The 20,854-nt window shown below is 38.5% G+C and overlaps 1 protein-coding gene and 1 long non-coding RNA gene across 2 annotated transcripts in view; both read left to right on the top strand.

Annotated features, from left to right (window-relative positions):
• The window catches only part of LOC114459351 (uncharacterized), a 28,816-nt gene extending 26,259 nt beyond the window's left edge, over window positions 1-2,557 (top strand). The window contains exon 3 of the long non-coding RNA XR_003673319.1: window positions 2,500-2,557. This is a non-coding gene — a long non-coding RNA (uncharacterized LOC114459351). The remainder of the gene's footprint in view (window positions 1-2,499) is intronic.
• A 102-nt stretch (window positions 2,558-2,659) lies between these two features.
• Window positions 2,660-15,404, top strand: LOC114459346 (NLR family CARD domain-containing protein 3-like). Its single transcript, XM_028441630.1, has 6 exons — window positions 2,660-2,668; window positions 2,710-2,917; window positions 3,117-4,923; window positions 5,001-5,414; window positions 14,603-14,649; window positions 14,772-15,404. The coding sequence occupies exons 1-6, from the start codon at window positions 2,660-2,662 to the stop codon at window positions 15,302-15,304; spliced, it is 3,018 nt and encodes a 1,005-aa protein (XP_028297431.1). The 3' UTR covers window positions 15,305-15,404.
• The last annotated feature ends 5,450 nt before the right edge of the window (window positions 15,405-20,854 follow it).

The following is a 20,854-nucleotide window of genomic DNA, read 5'->3' as shown; positions in this document are numbered from 1 at the left end:
CTCTATGGCTCAGAGACGTGGCCCTTGAACAATACGCTGGCTGCAAGAATAGATGGTTTTGATAGCAGGGCTCTCAGAACCATCGAAAACATCAGGTGGCACCAACAAAGTGCTAAGAGCCCAAAAGTGTCAGCCTAGAGCATCTTGCTTGGCTGCGCTACGACGTACCCGCTGGTTTGGCCATGTCCTCCACCTACCTCCTGACCATCCGACGCAAGCCATTCTTCAGTTTGACCCAAGGGCAGCAGGTTGGAGACGGCCACAAGGCAAGCCCCGCACACAATGGGTCAACATCATAGCAGACAACACAAACTTGCTGTGGAAGATGCAGATCTGCTGACACGGGACTGCGAGCTTTGGAAGAAATTGGTTGACCTGGACCGGCCTCACCGCAGGAGCCCAAGTTAATTAGTTAGTTTTGTATCTGTATGGTGTTTTCATGTTTATTTATTATTTTTGTATATATATATATATGTATGGTGGTGGTGGACAAAGAGCAGAGGAAAGCCGTTGTGGTCGACATAGCAATACCAAGCGACTTCAACATCAGGAAAAAGGAACACAAGAAACTAGAGAAATACCAGGGGCTCAGAGAAGAGTTGGAGAAAACCTGGAGGGTGAATGCATCAGTGGTGCCCGTGGTCATTGGGGCACTCGGGGCAGTGACCCCCAAACTGGAGGAGTGGCTCCAGCAGAACCCAGGAAATACATCAGACATCTCGGTCCAGAAAAGTGGAGTTCTCGGAACAGCAAAGATACTGCGCAGAACCCTCAAGCTCCCAGGCCTCTGGTAGAGGACCCGAGTTTGGAGGAAAAAAAAAAAAGAGAGACCGCCCGCGGAGGGTGAGGAAGAGTTTTTTTTTTTTTATATATATAGATATATGTAATGTTTTTAATGTTTGCCCTATTTAGTGTGGTGTGTTAACACTAGAAGTCCCAGGGATTTCTATATCCCCCCAGAAGTCCCAGAGCAAGGTCAAATGAACTCTAGGACCAAACTGACGACTCTGATGGCTACAATTTGCATCTATTCATTTGTTAATGAATCACCTGAGAAATCAGCAGGGGGGAGAGCCTGACTCTAACAATGGAAGTCTGGAATGTTAGGAGGAAGTGCCCTGGAAGCTAAAGTCACAATGCCCCGTTTATTAACTCGTTCTGCTTGATGCTGGGGGAGAACAAACACAGACTACAAACATTGAAAGAAACACTTGAGGGCAAAAAAACATCAGATTTAATGTGTAGTGTAAATGGGGCCTGAGACAAATCCAGTAAAGACATTGTTACTGAGCACCGCAAGAACCTGGGTGTGCCTCTCAACAATAAACTGTATAATAAGGGCCATAGTGTAAAAATATATATATATATATATTTTTTATTATCACAATCCCTTCACAACCTGGTCAAGACACTGATGTGCATCAGAATTTATGAACTTTGATGAAATCATAGCATGTTCAGAATGTGTTCAGAGTATGTTCACAGGTTGGGGTGGGGTAGGGAGGAGCTGGGATAATTTCCATACCTATAGGAATAGCCTATTTTCATGCAGCCTTTTGTGCTGTGGGGAATAAATAGCTGACTGCTTCCACCACACAGTCATTAAAAATAAATAATTTTTGTGTTCTTTTTGAATGAAGCTTGTGTTGGAAAGTTGGCATTTAAAAATAAAAAAAGTAACCAGAAAAATTGTAGATGTTATACAAAAAATGACAAAATCAGGAAAAAAGGTTGCTGTGTCATAGAGGGTTAAAGCCTCCACCTTATGAGAATTTTAAATATATATTTCTTACATAGTCCATTAACACATGTAAAAAAAACCCAAAAAGAGTTAAAATATCAATGCAACTGTATATAACTATATATTAACTGAAATTCTTCCTGAACCCAGGATTCAGGGCCCCTCCTGTGGTGCGACACTTACTGCCTCATTGACATAACAAAAGCAGCTGAGGACAGGCGTTAGCTCAAATCCTTTGGGTCGAATGACCCCTCTCTGGGTTTTATAGGTAAAAAGTTCATTTGACCCCTCTGTGGGACTTCTAGTGTTAAAAGCCAGGGTGAAAAGTGGCCTATTGAGAGTAGTAAGCACCCCCAATCAAAAACCCCCCACCCGGCTGCCCTATCTGGTGGAGTGAGTGGTGAACATGACTCAGCACTTTTGATGAACTATGTTTGTTATTGAAGTGGTGCTGATGTAAATCTCAGCAAACAGTGGAAGGTGAAAGAGAAAAGACTTTGTAGGAATGGTCTCCAGTGTGTAGGTGAGTTTTAGACACTGTGTGATCTTCAGATTTATGAAGGATTGAAGCCAAATAAAGCCTCAGTCCAACAGACTTGTTCTCCTGTTCAGTGGAAACATGCTGAGATGTTCCACACATGAGCTGAGCTCCAAACGCTGCTCCACACTCACTGCACTGTGGCTCTGCAGGACATCACCCACTGTTACTGATGTTCACATGATGTCAGCATGTCTGAGTGTCTGTGTCTTCTCCACAGCAGCTTGGAGGGTGTGGATGGTTCCTCTGGAGCTGAGCCTGACTCCATCTTTACGGTGTGTACGACACACACACACACACACACACACACACACACACACACACACACACACACACACACACACACACACACACACACACACACACACACACACACACAGATGATTGGAGCAGGTCTTCACTCATCACCTTTAATGTACTTGTGTTCCAGCTGCTGGAGGACAACATCATCAGCTTTGTTAAGGCTGAACTCAAACACATGCAGAAGATTGTGGATGGAGATGATCCAGAATGCTCAGAGAGTCAGATGGAGGGTGAAGATGAGGAGCAGAGGAGGAGCAGGGAGGACTTTCTGAACATCACACTGTATTTCCTGAAGAGGATGAAGCAGGAGGAGCTGGCTGAGCGTCTGCAGAGCAGTAAGAGCATGTGAACATCTTCACTGTAAGGAACATCACATGAAAGACACAAAGCTGGCTTTTCTTTTTCAAAGCATGATTCAATCAGTCACATTTAATCTGAGGAACCATCCAGACTGAGAACATCACACACTTTGATCTCCAATGTTCAAACCTGCTCTGACTTCTCCACTCTAACATTAAGTTTGTCTTCATTCAGGAACAAAAGCTCCTCGATACCAACGTGAGCTGAAGTCCAAGCTGAAGAAGAAGTTCCAGTGTGTGTCTGAGGGCGTGGCTAAAGCAGGAAGTCCAACCCTACTGAAGAATATTTTCACAGAGCTCTACATCACAGAGGGAGGGGGTGGAGAGGTCAACCAGGAACATGAGGTCATGCAGATAGAAACAGCATCCAGGAGATCAGACACAGCAGAAAGAGCCATCACACTAGAAGGGCTCTTTAAAGCCCCTCCTGGAAGACCTCGACCAATCAGGACAGTGATGACAAAGGGCGTGGCTGGCATTGGGAAAACACTCTTAACACACAAGTTCACTGTAGACTGGGCTGAAGACAAAGCCCAGCAGGAGGTTCACTTCACATTCCCACTAACCTTCAGAGAGCTGAACGTGCTGAGGGGGAGGAGCTTCAGCTTGGTGGGACTTGTTGATCACTTCTTCTCTGGAAGCAAAGAAGCAGGAATCTGCAGCTTCCAGGACTTTCTGGTTTTGTTCTTCTTGGATGGTCTGGATGAGTGTCGGCTCCCTCTGGACTTCCTCAGCACTCGGACCCTGACTGATGTCTCAGAGTCCACCTCAGTGGAGGTTCTGCTGATAAACCTCATCAGAGGAGAACTGCTTCCATCAGCCCTCCTCTGGATAACCACACGGCCTGCAGCAGCCAATCAGATCCCTCTTGAGTTTGTGGACATGGTGACCGAGGTCAGAGGGTTCACTGACCCTCAGAAGGAGGAGTACTTCAGGAGGAGGTCCATAGATGAGAAGCAGGTCAGCAGGATCATGTCCCACATCAGGACGTGTCGTAGCCTCCACATCATGTGCCACATCCCGCTCTTCTGCTGGATCACTGCTACAGTTCTGGAGAACATGTTGAAGAGCAGAGAGAAGGGAGAGCTGCCCAGGACTCTGACTCAGATCTACAGCCACTATGTGGTCATTCAGAACAAAGTCAAGACAGTGAAGTTTGATGGAGGAGCTGCCACAGATCCACACTGGAGTCCACAGAGCAGGGAGATGATGGAGTCTCTGGGAAAACTGGCTTTTGAGCAGCTGCAGAAAGGAAACCTGATTTTCTATGAGAGTGACCTGACAGAGTGTGGCATGGACCTCAGAGCAGCCTCAGTGTGCTCAGGAGTGTTCACACAGGTCTTCAGAGAGGAGAGCAGCCTGTACCAGGACAAGGTGTTCACCTTCATCCACCTGAGCCTTCAGGAGTTTCTGGCTGCTCTTCATGTCCATCAAAACTTCATCAGCTCTAAAGTCAACCTGCTGGAACATAAACCACAGAAGAAGAAGAGCTTCAAGGTGTTTACATTTCAAAAACCAACTCTGAACCTTCTCCATCAGAGTGCTGTGGATGAGGCCTTACAGAGTCCAAACGGACACTTGGGCTTGTTCCTCCGCTTTTTGCTGGGTCTTTCACTGCCGACCAATCAGAGGCTCCTACAAGGCCTGCTGACACAGACAGGAAATGACTCACAGACCAATCAGAGAACAGTTAAATACATCAAGAAGAAGCTGAGTGAGAGGTTGTCCACAGAGAGAAGCATCAACCTGTTCCACTGTCTGAATGAAGTGAATGATCGCTCTCTGCTGGAGCAGATCCAAGAGTCCATGAAATCAGGAAGTCTCTCCAGAATCGAACTGTCTCCTGCTCAGTGGTCAGCTCTGGTCTTCATCTTACTGTCATCACAAGAACATCTGGATGTCTTTGACCTGAAGAGATTCTCTCCTTCAGAGGAAGCTTTTCTGAAGCTGCTCCCAGTGATCAAAGCCTCCAAGAAAGCTGAGTATGTGACTATAGAAGAACATGTCTTTAATTATCTCAAAGACAAACATCTGTAAGGTTTCTCTGATTCTTCATCAGGTTGATTTCCTGTGGTCTCTCAGAGAGAAGCTGTGCAGCTCTGTCCTCAGTCCTCAACTCTCAGTCCTCCAGTGTGAAACATCTGGACCTGAGTAACAATGATCTGCAGGATTCAGGAGTGAAGCTGCTGTGTGAAGGACTGAAGAGTCCTCACTGTAAACTGGACTCTCTCAGGTCAGTGGATCACATGTTCCATCAACATTGTCCTGTTCCTCGTCTCCTCACTTGTTTCCTGAGTTGTGGATGTTTTTCTGAATCCAGTCTGTCAGGTTGTGTCATCACAGAGGTGGGTAGGGCTTCTCTGGCAGCAGCTTTGAGCTCCAACTCCTCCAGTGTGAGAGAGCTGGACCTGAGCTACAACCATCCAGGAGACTCAGCAGTGAAGCTGCTCTCTCAGAGACTGAACACTCTGAGGTGAGACACATCACAGCAGCTCATCACATGTTCACATCAATCCCCATCACATGTGTGACAAAGAGCTGTATCAGAGGAATGTGATGAAGGTGTGAGAGGTGGGACACTAAAGGAGGAGGACTGGGACAGGTTAGAGGAATGAAGGACAGAGATAAGAAGGTAGTGAGGAGTGAGGAGAGGCTGATGGAGAACTATGAGGAGCTGATGAAGGAATGAGAGAGAAGATCAGAGGAGGTGGAACCAATCAGTGAGGATTGTGTTCATACAAAAATATAAATATATCTTGTGAAATTATATTTTAATATTTTCTCTGACACAAGTTATCAAGTCAAAAAATTAGGGAAGAACCGAAAGGTAAATTACTAGCCGAAAACCAAAATAAATTATTGCATTTCTAGCTCTGAATGTTACAAACCACTAAAATTAAAGCATTGCAATTGTATAAATCAAAACCAATGATTCAAATAATCAATCAATTAAAAGAAGGGTGGGGGATTTTTTTTTGATTGAAATTGTCTTAATGTTCTGACAGAAATTAAGATCTTATGTGCTCTGAAAAAAGAAACAAAGAAAATCCATCATGTGTAGCAGCTGTAAACCTGTAAAAACCATAGAAAAAAGACGGTTTGTTTTTTTATTAACCAATCACGTCTCTCTGTGTCCCTGCTCGTTCTCCACCCCTCACGTGCTCGAGCCCACACTCAAAGTGCGTCATTGGTGACGGACTTAAAACAGAGTTTTTAGTCACGTTTTTTAACATACAGTATATAATGATAAAGTTTAGTGTTTACTTACTGCTGAATGAGATGATGTAGTTTCTACACAATACAAACAATGAGCTTAGATCCACTTCTGCAGCAGCTGTGCTAATGCATGTGAGTGAGACGGAGCACAGAGGGGAGGGGGGTGAGCTACATTCAAAATCATGCTAGCTTTCAAAAATCACCTACCCTGCCTTTAAAATATGAAAATATTTATTTAGCACTGACATTCCAACAATGCGTAATATAAAATAAAATAATACAATGTTTAACTTGACCCACTCATACAATTATTAAAACAGAAATATGTATGTTTTTAAAACGTTTTAAATTTATTTCAAACTGTAGACTTATGTTACAAATATCATTGTTTAACAATTGTTAGAGTTTTTGAGCTAACTCTGGTGTTCAGTACCTGAGATTTCATACAGAGAGACATAGTCAGAGGTTTTGCTGAATCAATCAATCAATTTATTAGAGATGAACAGAAAATGAATCAACAAGTCATAACAAGTCAATAGAAGAACAGACACTCATCTAAAACACAGCTGTGGTCCTCAGGGTCTGCTCACTCCCTGGACCCCAAACATAGATTTATCAGCGTTTTTATATATTTAGAAATCAAATGATCAGCTCCTTGTAATTAGTTAAACATGTTATTTACTGGTGATTTAAAGCAATACAAATTATGTTTAAGATTTATTGATTTATTCATTATTATTGATCATTAGATCAGATGTTCTGAAACTGTTTGTCCTTGTTCTGAAAATGACAGCTAATGAGCTGAATATATTTTATAAATAGATTTATTGAGTATAAAGATATATAATTATAGTATTACACACAAAAAGAAACAATGAATAATAATCCAATCTAACATTTCCTCTCTTCACACTGTTTAACAGTGTGACTATGTAAATTTATGAATACGACAAAATATTGAATTCAGACTATGTTTTATTATGTTATATTAACGTTATTTGGAAATTATAATATCAGGTTACTTAAAGTAAGCTTGTTAATTTATTTTAACGTTATTTTTCCTTTAATTTATTTTAAAGTTAAAATTCCTATTTTGTTTACCATTGTTAGAGTGGGCCAAAAACTTTTATTTAACTTTATTACATTTATTTGGATTTACTGTTATACTATGTTTTAATATAAGAAAAAAGTTATAACTAGAACAGAACAGAATACAAACATGATTTGTGTTTAAATTGAATAAACATAGTAAACTTGAAATAAGCCACTTATATTTATCTGTACAAACAATAACTGAAAATATGCGCATCAAAATCAATCTTATAAAACATCACATGATTACAAAAGGTGTTGTAAGAATTATTCAATACAGATTTTATAATTTCTTTATTACATTGTAGGAAATCAAATCCTCCAAGTTTGATCTTTGACTTAGGACACTGGCTTCACCAGGCAGTGGAGCCAAGGAGTCTGTCTCCTACTGTGAAGTGCAAACGTGCCCCACAAGGGATCTTCTCCCTCTTCCTGCCCGAACAAAAGAACAACAGAATCCAAGAACAGTTTGTCTTCTATATCACCTCTCCGCTACATTACGATCAAAAGAAGAACATCCCTCTTCTCCCCCCTTTTCAAACAGATACTTTTGGGATGCTGTAAGATCAAAGAACTGTCCCAATGACCCTTTGACCCCCTGCAGATGTTGCCACCTCCCGAACCCACAACAATGGTTACACAGGACGTTGGAATAACCCTACCTCTCCTGCCCAAATGAGAACAACGAACATGTGCTTGACTGGAAAATCACAAAAGAAAGGATTATTGTTACGGGTTCCTGCAGAAATTGAAATTGCAAATATTGTCTGTCCTCTTTTCATGTAATTCAATAACCAACAGAATGCTATTTTAAAGTGCTTATCCTTTAAAAGTGCTTAAAAATACCAGAAAACATCACAAAAGTTAGTTTGGGGTAACTACTGCAACCATATAGTTAAGAAGAGGCATAACATGACTTTTTAACATTTATGTTTATGAGTTATTACATGTAAAATTCATTAACCGGTTCCTAAAGTGATCCTAGGCTATTTTCCAGTCGTGTTTGGTATCAAACTCTTTCGTAATACATGATATTTCAAGATATGATGTTGAAAAGATTATTTGAATATGCTGAACTCATTATTATGGTTTATGTGTAAATCTAGGAATCATCCCTCCTGTTTGTCTCTGTCTCACATACCACACACCCAAGACACACCCAAAGGCAGCCAGCTGAGTTGCTGGCAACTTTAAACCAATCAACGAAGTTCCCTCCTTAGGAGGCAAGTCCCAAAGATAAGCTTTTAAAAGGAAGAACGCCGTTCCTAACTTCAGTTTGGGACGCGGGCGTTTCATGCTCAATGCGTTTCCCTCCCCATCTTTTCATTTATTTCATTTTATTTTTAGTTGAAACAGTTAGATTTTTGGAACCAACAGCTGCTTGGTTCGGACGAATACAGCATCTAGTGACGTGCGTAACAGCCGAAGGAAGCCCGGCCTGCGACCCATTGGGGTTAGCCACAAGCCATTCTCTAACCCAGCTGTGAAGGCCAGAACCGCTTGGATCGGCTGAAGGGTCTATACTCTGTGAAACCCAACAGAACTCAACGGTGGCACGTCCTGCTGCATTTCTTCAAACAGCACCTCCAGGTCCAACCCTGACATCATCTTCAAGGTACAAGAATGAACTTTCATCAGCAACTTCATCCACAATAGATCACATACATACTTCCATAACTACAAACTCACACACACTCACAACATGTTCCACACAGTTCATCTCATTCATGTGTGTTCGTCTCCCCTTGTCTGTCTTCCTCTCTTTGTTATGAGCTCTCTTTATGATTTTATTCTTTGATTTTATGATTTTATTATTTGAATATGTATCCTGCATTTTTATTCAATATTTGGTAGACTAGCTTTCTCCTAGATTAGTGATTTCACTTTATTACATATAATCCTCACTTTTATTATCCTAGAAATGCATTTTATCATGATTTAATTATCCCATTTCAATTGATATTTTGACTGTGTTAATTGTTGACTTTTGAATAAAAGGTTAAACATAATATTTGATTCCTCTGATTCATTAAAGCTGTGACTATGGTGTAGATTTGCTGTTAGAATTCACTTTCCCCTGGTTTCACATTGATGAGTTTAGTCTAAAAACTTAGACATATTTCTCCTGTTAAAAGGAGTGGCACCCCGCAAAATTTGAAGTAATATTAATAATCATAATTAATATTCTTAGTTATCTAACCCATTAATAATAACTCATCCTCCTACACATACAACCACATAGTGTGGTGAGTCTATGATTGCTATGTAGTGTGTGTGTATTTTATTTTAATATCACTTCTCTTTCCATGTGGATGTGAAAACCCACAGCAGGAACCTTAACTGATTGATTGATTGATTCTTATTTCTTAGTGAGGAAAAATACATTCACGGTCCTGCCTGCCCACAGCGACCAATCAGGAAATGACTTTCAGAAATTAATATCAATCTTTATCAAATTTATATGGAAGCTTTTGAAACACAAACGACAAAAACACGTGATCACCCTCTAATATAAACTGTGTAGAAATAATATATTAATATAATATAGAAACTTTTGTTGAATAAAAATCAATTGAAACACAGTGATATCGCTTACTCATTTAAATTACAATGATATGAATCTATATTAGTTAATTAGTGTTATTCTATCAGCTGTTCTATTTCCTAACTGAGCAGGTGGTTTGTTTCAGATTATTTTATATTTAAAGTAATTTATCATTGCCCTCTCTTGTAACTTATTATATTTACTAAAAATAAATAAATCATAATTAAAGTTTAACATATACGTCCTAGACTAAATCAAATATTTATCCAATGGTTTCTGTTCTCAGCTGGTGATGTCTGTATCATGTGAACAAAAAACTACATTTATATACATTTCAAAGGTTGATTATGATTTTTTTAATATTTCAAGTTATAATTTCTATCTAATTCTATCCATGTCTACATATTTATTTATCTATTTGAGGATATAAATACACATAAGGGTTTTAGTTGTGAGATTTTTAGAACATAAATAGAGGAAAATGACAATATTTTACACAGTTGTAACATAATATTCAAACTAACAGAGATTATTAAAGAAGTGAATAAAAAAGTAAGAAAATAACCCAAAGAACTGAAAAGTAAATCAAATCATTAGAATAAAACAGTAAATAGAACAAAACAGAAATGTAACTAGGTGTTATGTTAATTTATGCCTCTACTAATATTTATATAGATTACAAGGGAACAGATTTTTGATTGTATTTATGTCTTTATTATCTCTGTAAAGAGTCCTAGTTAAATCTATAGACCACGTACCATGTACAGTTCAGCCCCCCCACCTTTGATTAGACGTTTTAGGTGGTGAGGTTGTTTTTATAACCTCAGGTGATCAGCCATTGTTCTGCATTCTGGGCCAGGGTCTATACAGTATATATGATTCCTCAATATATGAAATAATGTTATCCATGTCTGTTATTAAGATCATTTGTTCATTTACCTTTTAACTAAAAAATATGACTTTTATTCAAGCTACAACTGTAAAGTGTTGGGGAGTGTTACATTGTGTATGTACTGTATGTGTGTATGTATATATGTGTGCAAACAGCTATCCTTCTATCACATGATCACTCACTCAAAGACACGCCCTGGTACATTTTTCACTCACAACACGTTTCTCTCAGTTATACATAAAGTGTCATCATCCAACAATCAATCACTCTATGACACGCCCACTAGCACACTCACACTCACAACACGTTTCTCCCATACATACAGCATGACATCATCCTTATTCATTCACCCACACATACATATATATCTGTGTGTGTGTGTGTGTGTGTGTGTGTGTGTGTGTGTGTGTGTGTGTGTGTGTGTGTGTGTGTGTGTGTGTGTGTGTGTGTGTGTGTGTGTTGTTTCCATAATATCTTATTTAATCAATGTTTATATGTTGTAATTATTCTGTTGTGTAAATGTTTATTTTCTAGGTCAAACAATGTTATTTTTCTATTCTTTCTGTATCAGTTGTGAACAAGTTGTGTTGTGTGTTATCTAATGTTCTTTCTACCAGTTCACTGCAGTTCACACAAGATATAGTTTCATAATCATTCATTTCATTCATGTCAAAAAGAGGAGAAATTCATTTCTGGTTAATTTATTAAAGCTGTTTTAATTTAATATATGTTGATTTGGACATTTCTGATTTAAGATCAGAAAAACATTTGTTTGATGTGTGTTTTGTTTCTATGTTTATTATTATTAAATAATGGAATAATGTGAAAGTTGTGACTTTTTAGGACATTAGTGATTTTAAATGAAATATTCAAAATCAAACTAAAACATAAATATTGTTGTGGTTCTTATTTTTTTCTTAGTCTTTATATATTTTAGGTTTAAAAATATAATAATTACTGGTTTATGGAGGAGATATTTTTATGTGAAACATTTCAAATCTAACTTTGGAACAAAGGCTGAACTTTTATTAAAAAGTTTCTCAACCAAAATGTATTTTAGTTCATTTTCCTAATTTGATATTACAATTTAAGTTTTTTAGTTTGTTCAATAATTAGTATTTTATTTTATTTCATTAATGTTTTCGTTTTTTAATTAAACGAGACAAATTACAGAATTATTAGCGTTATCTATAAAACCTTATGGGATTGAACATATAGTTTTGATTTAATGATTTCTAAACTGATGTGTTTCATGTTAACATACACCAACATATTTTAGCAGCATCAGCATTATTGTTTTCTGTGACGTGTCCTTCAGTCTTTACTTGTTTTATCAGGAGGGAATGATTAGAACACTTTAGTTTAGTCTTTTCCCAGCAGCAGAGTTTTTTCAGAGTGTTTCCTTTTGAGGGAGAATTCATTCTGTATTTGTTCATAGTATCCATAGCAACGGTCATCTACCAATCACTAACAGCCACTGGTAGATGACATGTCCAGATCAGTCAGATCAGATTATTTATCATTATTCTTATTTCATATTATTATTATTATTATTATTATTATTATTATTATTATTATTATTATTATTATTATTATTATTATTATTATTATTATTATTATTATTTTGATGTCATGTTTTTGAAGGAAACAGTTTGTTCTTTATTCTGAGTTTAACATAATCAAAACTATCTGAATGGAGCCATTTTGAGTCTATAAGTTTTTATAATGTGTGTTTGGCTATTTTCAAAAAACAAAGTTGTCCTGATTTTTTATTTTATTTTATTATTACCCAAGAGGTTTTTGGTAAATTGTCATTATAACAAAAGTATTTTGTGTTGTCATATTTGGTGCCTTTGGAGATCAACTTATTTACTTATTTTATGACTTATTTAAGTATTTGTTTACTTATTTCTTTATTTAATTCATTCATTTTTATATTTATTTGTGTCTCAGTCTTCATTTATTCATTTAATTCATTTTTAGCCTGTTCTAGTTGTAAAAGTTAAAGTAGTAAAATATATTTAAACTAAAGTATTTTATAATTATTATTTCTAGTGTTAATTATTTGTGTAAAGTTGTTCAGCTAATGTTCAAATCTATGTTTCTTTTTATTTTATTTTTTTTCATGTGTGTGTTTATGTGTAGATATATATGTATAGGTGTATATGTATTTTATCAATCTCTATTTATCAGTTATATATGGGTGTGTAATTATATGTGTTAGTGTATATATATGTACATTTATGTGAATGTTGTGAATGTTGAAGTTTTAGATACTGTCGTTAGCCCGCGGGACTTTATAACGGTAGGGGATCTAAAACTGTCGTAACTTCACACAAGAATTCCCCCTCTACCTTGTCACCGAAGCTGGCTGCCTATCCTCTATTAAATGTTATATTAATAAAGAAAAGGACTATATGTACCTCCTCTTATAGGAAGTCCAAGAGTCGTCTCGCTATTTTGTGGGATTGATATTAAGACCCACCGAGTGTAGGTCAAGGCTGGAAACAACTCTTTTTTACAACAGCATGAGTTAGCCCCCCCCTGACTCCCCTGATAAAGAGGGAGCCAAAGGCAGATTCACTTACCAGAGGTCTAGAAGTGTGTCTCTCGACCCAGGAGTCATCTCAGATGTGGGTAGTATATACATTGCAGGTTGATTTAATCAAGAAGGCTTCTTAATATTTAATGGTTTTTATTAAAGGTTTACAAAAATCAAGTAAAAGTCAATCAAAAAGTTTCAAAGTATCAAAGTCCTAAACTATCAGCCGATAGAGAAAGACGGGGGCCTCATGAACAACTGAATGTCCGTCTAAAGGAGGCCCACGAATACAGTAATCAGTGATATATTTATAGGCCAAAGCATGGCGTGATAACGTGTCATAATACATGCCCTAATCACCTTAGCGAATAGAAAAAGAGAACACAAGTTCATACTGATGTCAAGGCCTTACTGGCGTAGCAGTAGCAGGTGCTCTAACTCACCCAGCTGTCATACGAAAGTACAAAAGCTTATACAGATGTCATGGCAATACAAAAGTACAAAAGTTCACTCAGATGTCATGGTCCAACTGGAGTACAAAAAGTTACTTAAAGGTGGTTTCCATCTGTTTGTGTGGTTAATACTTAATGCATCCTGTTTAACCAACACCTCGAGGTGTTAGTTCTTCTTTCGAAAAACAGACGTCTTCTAAGAAAAAAGAAGTATCACTACCGGATGGTCATGTTTAGGTCACATTGAGGTCACATTTTTCCTAGCATTTCTCTATAACAATGGCAGTTTAATAGCTGTATTGGTTAAATAAGCATTTCTTTGCAGGATAATGAATGAATGATTAATACACAATCATACAACAGATACAAAGTCATAAATATATTTTATCAAGATTATTGTTATTATTTATTAAAGAGAAGTGTTGAGAGGTTAGTAAATTATACTTCTGTGAATATGTATTGATGTCTTATGTTTAATTTTCCTTTTTATTATGTTTTTGAAATAATCACTATATACAGTCAATCAATAGGTTTGTTTATTCATTTATTTATCATTGTAATGTATTAGAATTCATAAGACAAATGTATTTCTAAAGGGAGAATTATGATTTAGTGTGTGATATTATCCACATTCAAAAACTAAAAAGAATAAAAATATGTACGACTACCAAACTTATTTAAACTGCAAAGGACCAAATAGTGTAAATATACATATATATAATAGTGTATAGTTAAGATCAGAGGAGGTGGAACCAATCAGTGAGGATGAAGAGAGGAACACTTTGAAGGAGATGAAGAAGGTGAAGCTGTTGAAGACAAACCAGTAGAAACATGGAGAGCTTGATGGAGATGGCATCAGGTTTCTGAGCAGCACTTTGGACTCTTTAGGTGTGTAAATCACTGCCTGTGTTTGCTCCTGCAGGGCGGACCATGGAGGAGAGCAGAGGATCAAAGCTGGTGTGAGGAAGTGTAAGTGTGTGTGTGTGTTCATTCAAAGTGTCCTCATGAAGCTCTGAGTGAATGAACATGTCAGTGATACAGAGACAATGAAGCATCACATGATCAACTGTTGTTTCTTTGTGTCTCATCAGATTTCTGTCACATTCACCTCGACACAAACTCCATCAACAGAAACCTCAGACTGTCTGACAACAACAGGATGGTGACACGTGTGGAGGAGGAGGAGCTTTATCCTGATCATCAGGACAGATTTGATCACTACTATCAGGTTCTGTGTAGTACTGGTCTGACTGGTCACTGTTACTGGGAGGTGGAGTGGAATGGAGATGTTAATATCGCAGTGAGTTACAGAGGAATCAGAAGGAAAGGAGACAGTTATGATTGTTGGTTTGGAAATAATAATCAGTCCTGGATTCTGAGATGTTACAGAGGTTTTTACTCCTTCAGACACAATAACATAAACACACGTACCTCCTGTCCCTGTGGTTCCTCTGGTAGAGTAGGAGTGTATGTGGACTGTCCTGATGGACGTCTGTCCTTCTATGAAGTCTCCTCTGACTCTCTGACACTCATCTACACCGTCTGTACCTCCTTCACTGACACTCTGTATCCTGGGTTTGGGATTGGGTTCATTGGTTCCTCAGTGTCTCTGAGTCCTCTGTGAGACAGACAGACAGACAGACAGACACAGATAAACAGACAGACAGAGAGACAGTCACACAGACAGACACACACAGCTACACAGACAGACAGACAAACAGACAGGCAGACAAACACACACACACACACACAGAAAGACAGACAGACAGACACACAGCTTCACAGACAGACAGACACACTGACAGACAAACAGACAGACAGACACTTAGCCAGACACACAGAGAGACAGACACATAGACTGACAGACAAACAGACAGGCAGACAAACACACACACACACACACACACAGAAAGACAGACAGACAGACACACAGCTACACAGACAGACAGACACACAGACACTGACAGACAAACAGACAGACAGACACACAGAGAGACAGACACATAAACTGACAGACAGACAGACAGGCAGACAAACACACACACACACATAGACAGACAGACAGACAGACAGACAGCTACACAGACAGACAGACACTAAGACAAAGAGACAGACACACAGACAGGCAGACAGACACACTGGCAGACAGACAGACACGCAGACAGACAGGCAGACAAACACACACACACAAATAGACAGACAGACAGACAGACAGGCAGACAAACACACACACAGAAAGACAGACAGACAGACACACAGCTACAAAGACAGACAGACACACAGACACACTGACAGACAAACAGACATACACACAGACAGACAGACACTTAGACAGACACACAGAGAGACAGACACGCAGACAGACAGACAGGCAGACAAACACACACACACACACACATAGACAGACAGACAGACACAGCTACACAGACAGACAGACAGACACACCGACAGACAAACAGACCCGCAGACAAACAGACACATAGACTGACAGACAGACAGACAGACACGTAGACTGATAGACAGACAGACACGCAGACAGACAGACAGACAGGCAGACAAACACACACACAGAGACAGACAGACAGACAGACAGACAGACAGACAGACAGACAGACACAGCTACACAGACAGACAGACACACCGACAGACAAACAGACATGCAGACAGGCAGACAGACCGACAGCAACACAGACAGACACACACAGAATGACAGACACAGACACACAGCTACACAGACACACACGCACAGGCAGGCAGTAACATAGACAGACAGACACATAGACTGACAGACAGACAGACAGACAAACCCACACTAACACACACATAGACAGACAGACAGACACAAACAGACAGACAGACAGACAGACAGACAGACAGACAGACAGACAGACAGACAGACAGACAGACACACACAGCTACACAGACACACTGACAGACAGACAGACACAGCTACACAGACAGACACGCAGACAAACACACACACACACCTACAGACAGTCAGACACACAGACAGACAGACACACAGGCAGGCACACAGACAGACAGACACACACTGACAGACAGACTCTTAGACAAACAGACACACAGACAGACAGACACATAGGTAGGCAGACAAGCAGACAAACACACACACACACACACACACCTACAGACATTCAGACACACAGACAGACAGACATACACACAGGCAGGCAAACACAGCTACACAGACAGACAGACAAACAGACACACACACACACCTACAGACAGACATACCTACAGACAGACAGACAGACACACAGCTACACAAACAGACAGACACGCAGACAAACACACACACACACACCTACAGACATTCAGACACACAGACAGACAGACATACACACAGGCAGGCAAACACAGCTACACAGACAGACAGACAAACAGACACACACACACACCTACAGACAGACAGACAGACAGACAGACAGACATACCTACAGACAGACAGACAGACACACAGCTACACAAACAGACAGACACGCAGACAAACACACACACACACCTACAGACAGTCAAACACACAGACAGACAGACACACAGGCAGGCAGACAGACACACACACACACACAGACAGACAGACTCTTAGACACACAGACAGACAGACACACAGACAGACAGACAGACAGACACACAGACAGACAGACAGACAGACACACACAGCTACACAGACAGACAGACAGACAGACAGACACAAAACAGACAGCCACACAGACAAAGAGATAGACAGAAGTGTCTCTGAGTCCTCTGTGAGACAGACAGACAAGATGACTGACTTCCTGTTTGGTTTTGGGCGGGGTTATAATGTATCTTTTTGCTCATCTTGGGGTCAAGAATACATGTAAATTTGATGTGAATCCATTGAAAAATAGCAAAGATACAGCATTTAGAATGTGACGGTGAAGGATTTTACAGTGACATTATAGGCCCCTCCCACTGATCACAGCCTGTTTTTTCTATCAGGACCTGTTCCCATCTTATAAGATTCATCCAACACTATTTTGAAGTCAACACGATCTTCTTTCCGGACGCCTAAAAGTGGAACCATCTGAGAACACAAAGCATGAGGTCACATCTGTCTCATGTTCTTCTTCTCCACAAAAGTGAAACTGTTCTTAATTCACAAGTTTTATTATGAATGATGATAAATGTGTACAGAATAAAGTAGATGATGTTAGTCCATCACCTGAGGATTATAGAGGGGATACATTTTCTATCAGGCACAGTGAGACAGGCTGAAATCATTTGTATCTCCTGATAACATGTTCTGGTCCACAGTCCTGTATCACCATGTGTCTGTGTTGAGAATGTCTGAATAAATGCTATGAAGTTATGATGATCAACAGAGGCTGAATTAAAAAATACACCATTATCTAAAGATCAGATCTCCTGTGTAAAGGAAAGTGAGTTACATCAACAACTACTGTTGGCAGTGCTGCAGTAAGTTCATCAGAACATCATTGAGTGAAAAAGGTGGATCTGAGTCTGACAGTGTGTTCAAATGTTCACAGTGGTGTTGATTTTACTGTATCACAAGTTGGACACATTGATCTAAAGACTGAATTACAGCGTGTTTGAGTCTAGAACCCAGAGAGTATTTAGCTAACGTTTAGTTAGCAGGCTGGTCGCCTAGCAACATTACACTTTCATAGAAAAAGGAGAATATATGACATTGTCAAGCAGATCTATGAATACTATTAACTTTAACAACATGTAATGTACAGAATAGCATTATTATTATTATTAGTAATATTATTATCAAATTATATATCATTTAGGGCTCTATTGTGTCTGCTTTATAGGTACAGTATATATGAGTTGTTTAATGTGTATTAAGTTTAATATTTAAAACAATTATTTTTATTTCTTAATTTATATTTTGTGTATTTTGCTCAAACTGTCTTTTTAGTGTTAATCTTACTGTCTGGATTATATCAGTTTTGTCTCTGTTTACGTACATGGTTTTGTTGTTAGATTTAGATTAAGTTGAAATTAGATATTCTGAAAATAACATTTAATTATTGTATGTTAAAAAGAAACCAAGAATAATTATCCATCTTTGACAATCAAAGCATAATCGTAACAATCCACATTTAGTTTTAATAATAAGCTAAACTGATATCTAAACACAGAATTGTAGCTCCGCCCTTCATGCGCGCTCCCACAGCAGGGGATACAGATTCTGTTGGGGGTCACTGCTTTATACGACAAAGTCCAAAATGCTTGGCCATCACATGATTCATGTAAACTCAGTTTGTTCCAGAAGTTAGTGGTGGGCAATTTGAATCCATTGACATAACTGGGATTTTTGGTAATTTGTCATCAATAACTGCATTGATTGACAATATTTATACAGTACACCATCATATGTATGTGTATATACAATATATGTTTATGTAGTTCCATAAATAGTTTTTTTTCCCCGAATGTAAATTTGTATTAATGAAAAAAAATGTTAAAAAAATATGTACATATATATTGTATACAGTATGTATTGCTTTGAATCTTTTTTAATTTTCATTGAAAAATGGGTCATTTAAACCACATCCAGACAAACACATTGAAAACATATTTATTATGTTCATATATATACCTCACCATGCAGCATCATTGATCCTCACCATGCAGCATCATTGGTCCTCATCATGCAGCATCATTAGTCCTCATCATGCAGCATCATTGGTCCTCACCATGCAGCATCATTGGTCCTCACCATGCAGCATCATTGGTCCTCACCATGCAGCATCATTGGTCCTCACCATGCAGCATCATTGGTCCTCACCATGCAGCATCATTGGTCCTCACCATGCAGCATCATTGGTCTTCACCATGCAGCATCATTGGTCCTCACCATGCAGCATCACAGCAGTAGTAGGTGTGATTACTAATATAATTAGTATAATAACTTATATAACACAGTAATAGCCTATAATACTTATAGTATTACGTATAGTTCCTCGTTTAGTTTAGCATAATTTAATTTCAACATTGTTGGTCTATTTTAAACTTCTGTGTGATTTCAATCTCAAAAGTTCTAAAGTGCATCACAGACTGTCTAATCTACTGTAGCTTCAATGCACTACAATGATAAACTGATCACTTCAGGGACTAAATGTCAGGCTCAATGAGCCGCCATTGCTGTAAATAAAACAACCATTGGAGTGAACGAGTTGTTGCTACTCTCTGGCTGTGTCCTAATGTTCCCTCCCATCTCCTTTCCTATCTCCTTTCCTATCCACTGTTCCTTCACCCCTGGAAGTGTTTAAGTCGTGGCCATGATAAAGAGCGTCCAAGTTCTCTTTAAGCTCAGGAAAAAAGAAACACACACCAGGGTGTTTACGGAAACTCACGATGACCGAAAAGTAACATACAGTAGATCATGTAAGTTACCAATGCAATAATATGAACAACTTTAAATAAATCATCTAAAACCCATATATTATTATATGTAGACATGTTATCAGATTATAACTGATATAAAACAGACAGTCTGTGGTTCTAGAAAAAGGATCAGAGACATTTTTATCCACGATGTTTTATTCAACATAATTCATATTAGTGAGTAGAAGGTGAGTGTGATCAACTATTCTCAATGTGATGTTCTTTTAGTTTAGCTTTAGTTCCTCGTTGCCATGGTAACCTCTTTTCCTTTGATTTACATTCAAACCTGTGATTTATGACATTATATCAGTGGAAAGTGTTAGAAATGAGCTTTTAGTCCATTTTAGGAAATGTGTAGTTTTTTCACCACGACAGACGACGTTCTTTGTATATTGTTTCTGCTAAATGACTGAATGTTGTTTTATAATGTGTTACTGACTGATTCTATGCACCATGTTAGTCTGTTTAAAACGTGCTGTCATACATGATATTACCATATTTGACATAACAATAAAAACTTTGTTGTAAATAACTTGTTCTCGTCCATTGAAATGTAGATAAAAAGCACCATGATTATTCCTAAATACAGCATTTTCCCACATGAACTCAAACTACACCAAGTACAGGTTCTTTTAAACAAACCAGTTCATCACCATTTTCAAAATGTTTCCAATTCCAAAACCTTCTTTATTTTCCACTAAATTCCTTAAACTGTGTCAAACTCATTTTATGTATGTATATATGTAAAGTATGGAAGGCACGGACAATATTCAAG

The sequence above is a fragment of the Gouania willdenowi genome, unplaced genomic scaffold (assembly GCF_900634775.1).
Source record: "Gouania willdenowi unplaced genomic scaffold, fGouWil2.1 scaffold_303_arrow_ctg1, whole genome shotgun sequence".
In the NCBI taxonomy this organism is placed as follows: domain Eukaryota; kingdom Metazoa; phylum Chordata; class Actinopteri; order Blenniiformes; family Gobiesocidae; genus Gouania; species Gouania willdenowi.
The sequence above is the reverse complement of the archived record's forward strand: the minus strand, read 5'-3'. Positions and strand labels throughout refer to the sequence as shown.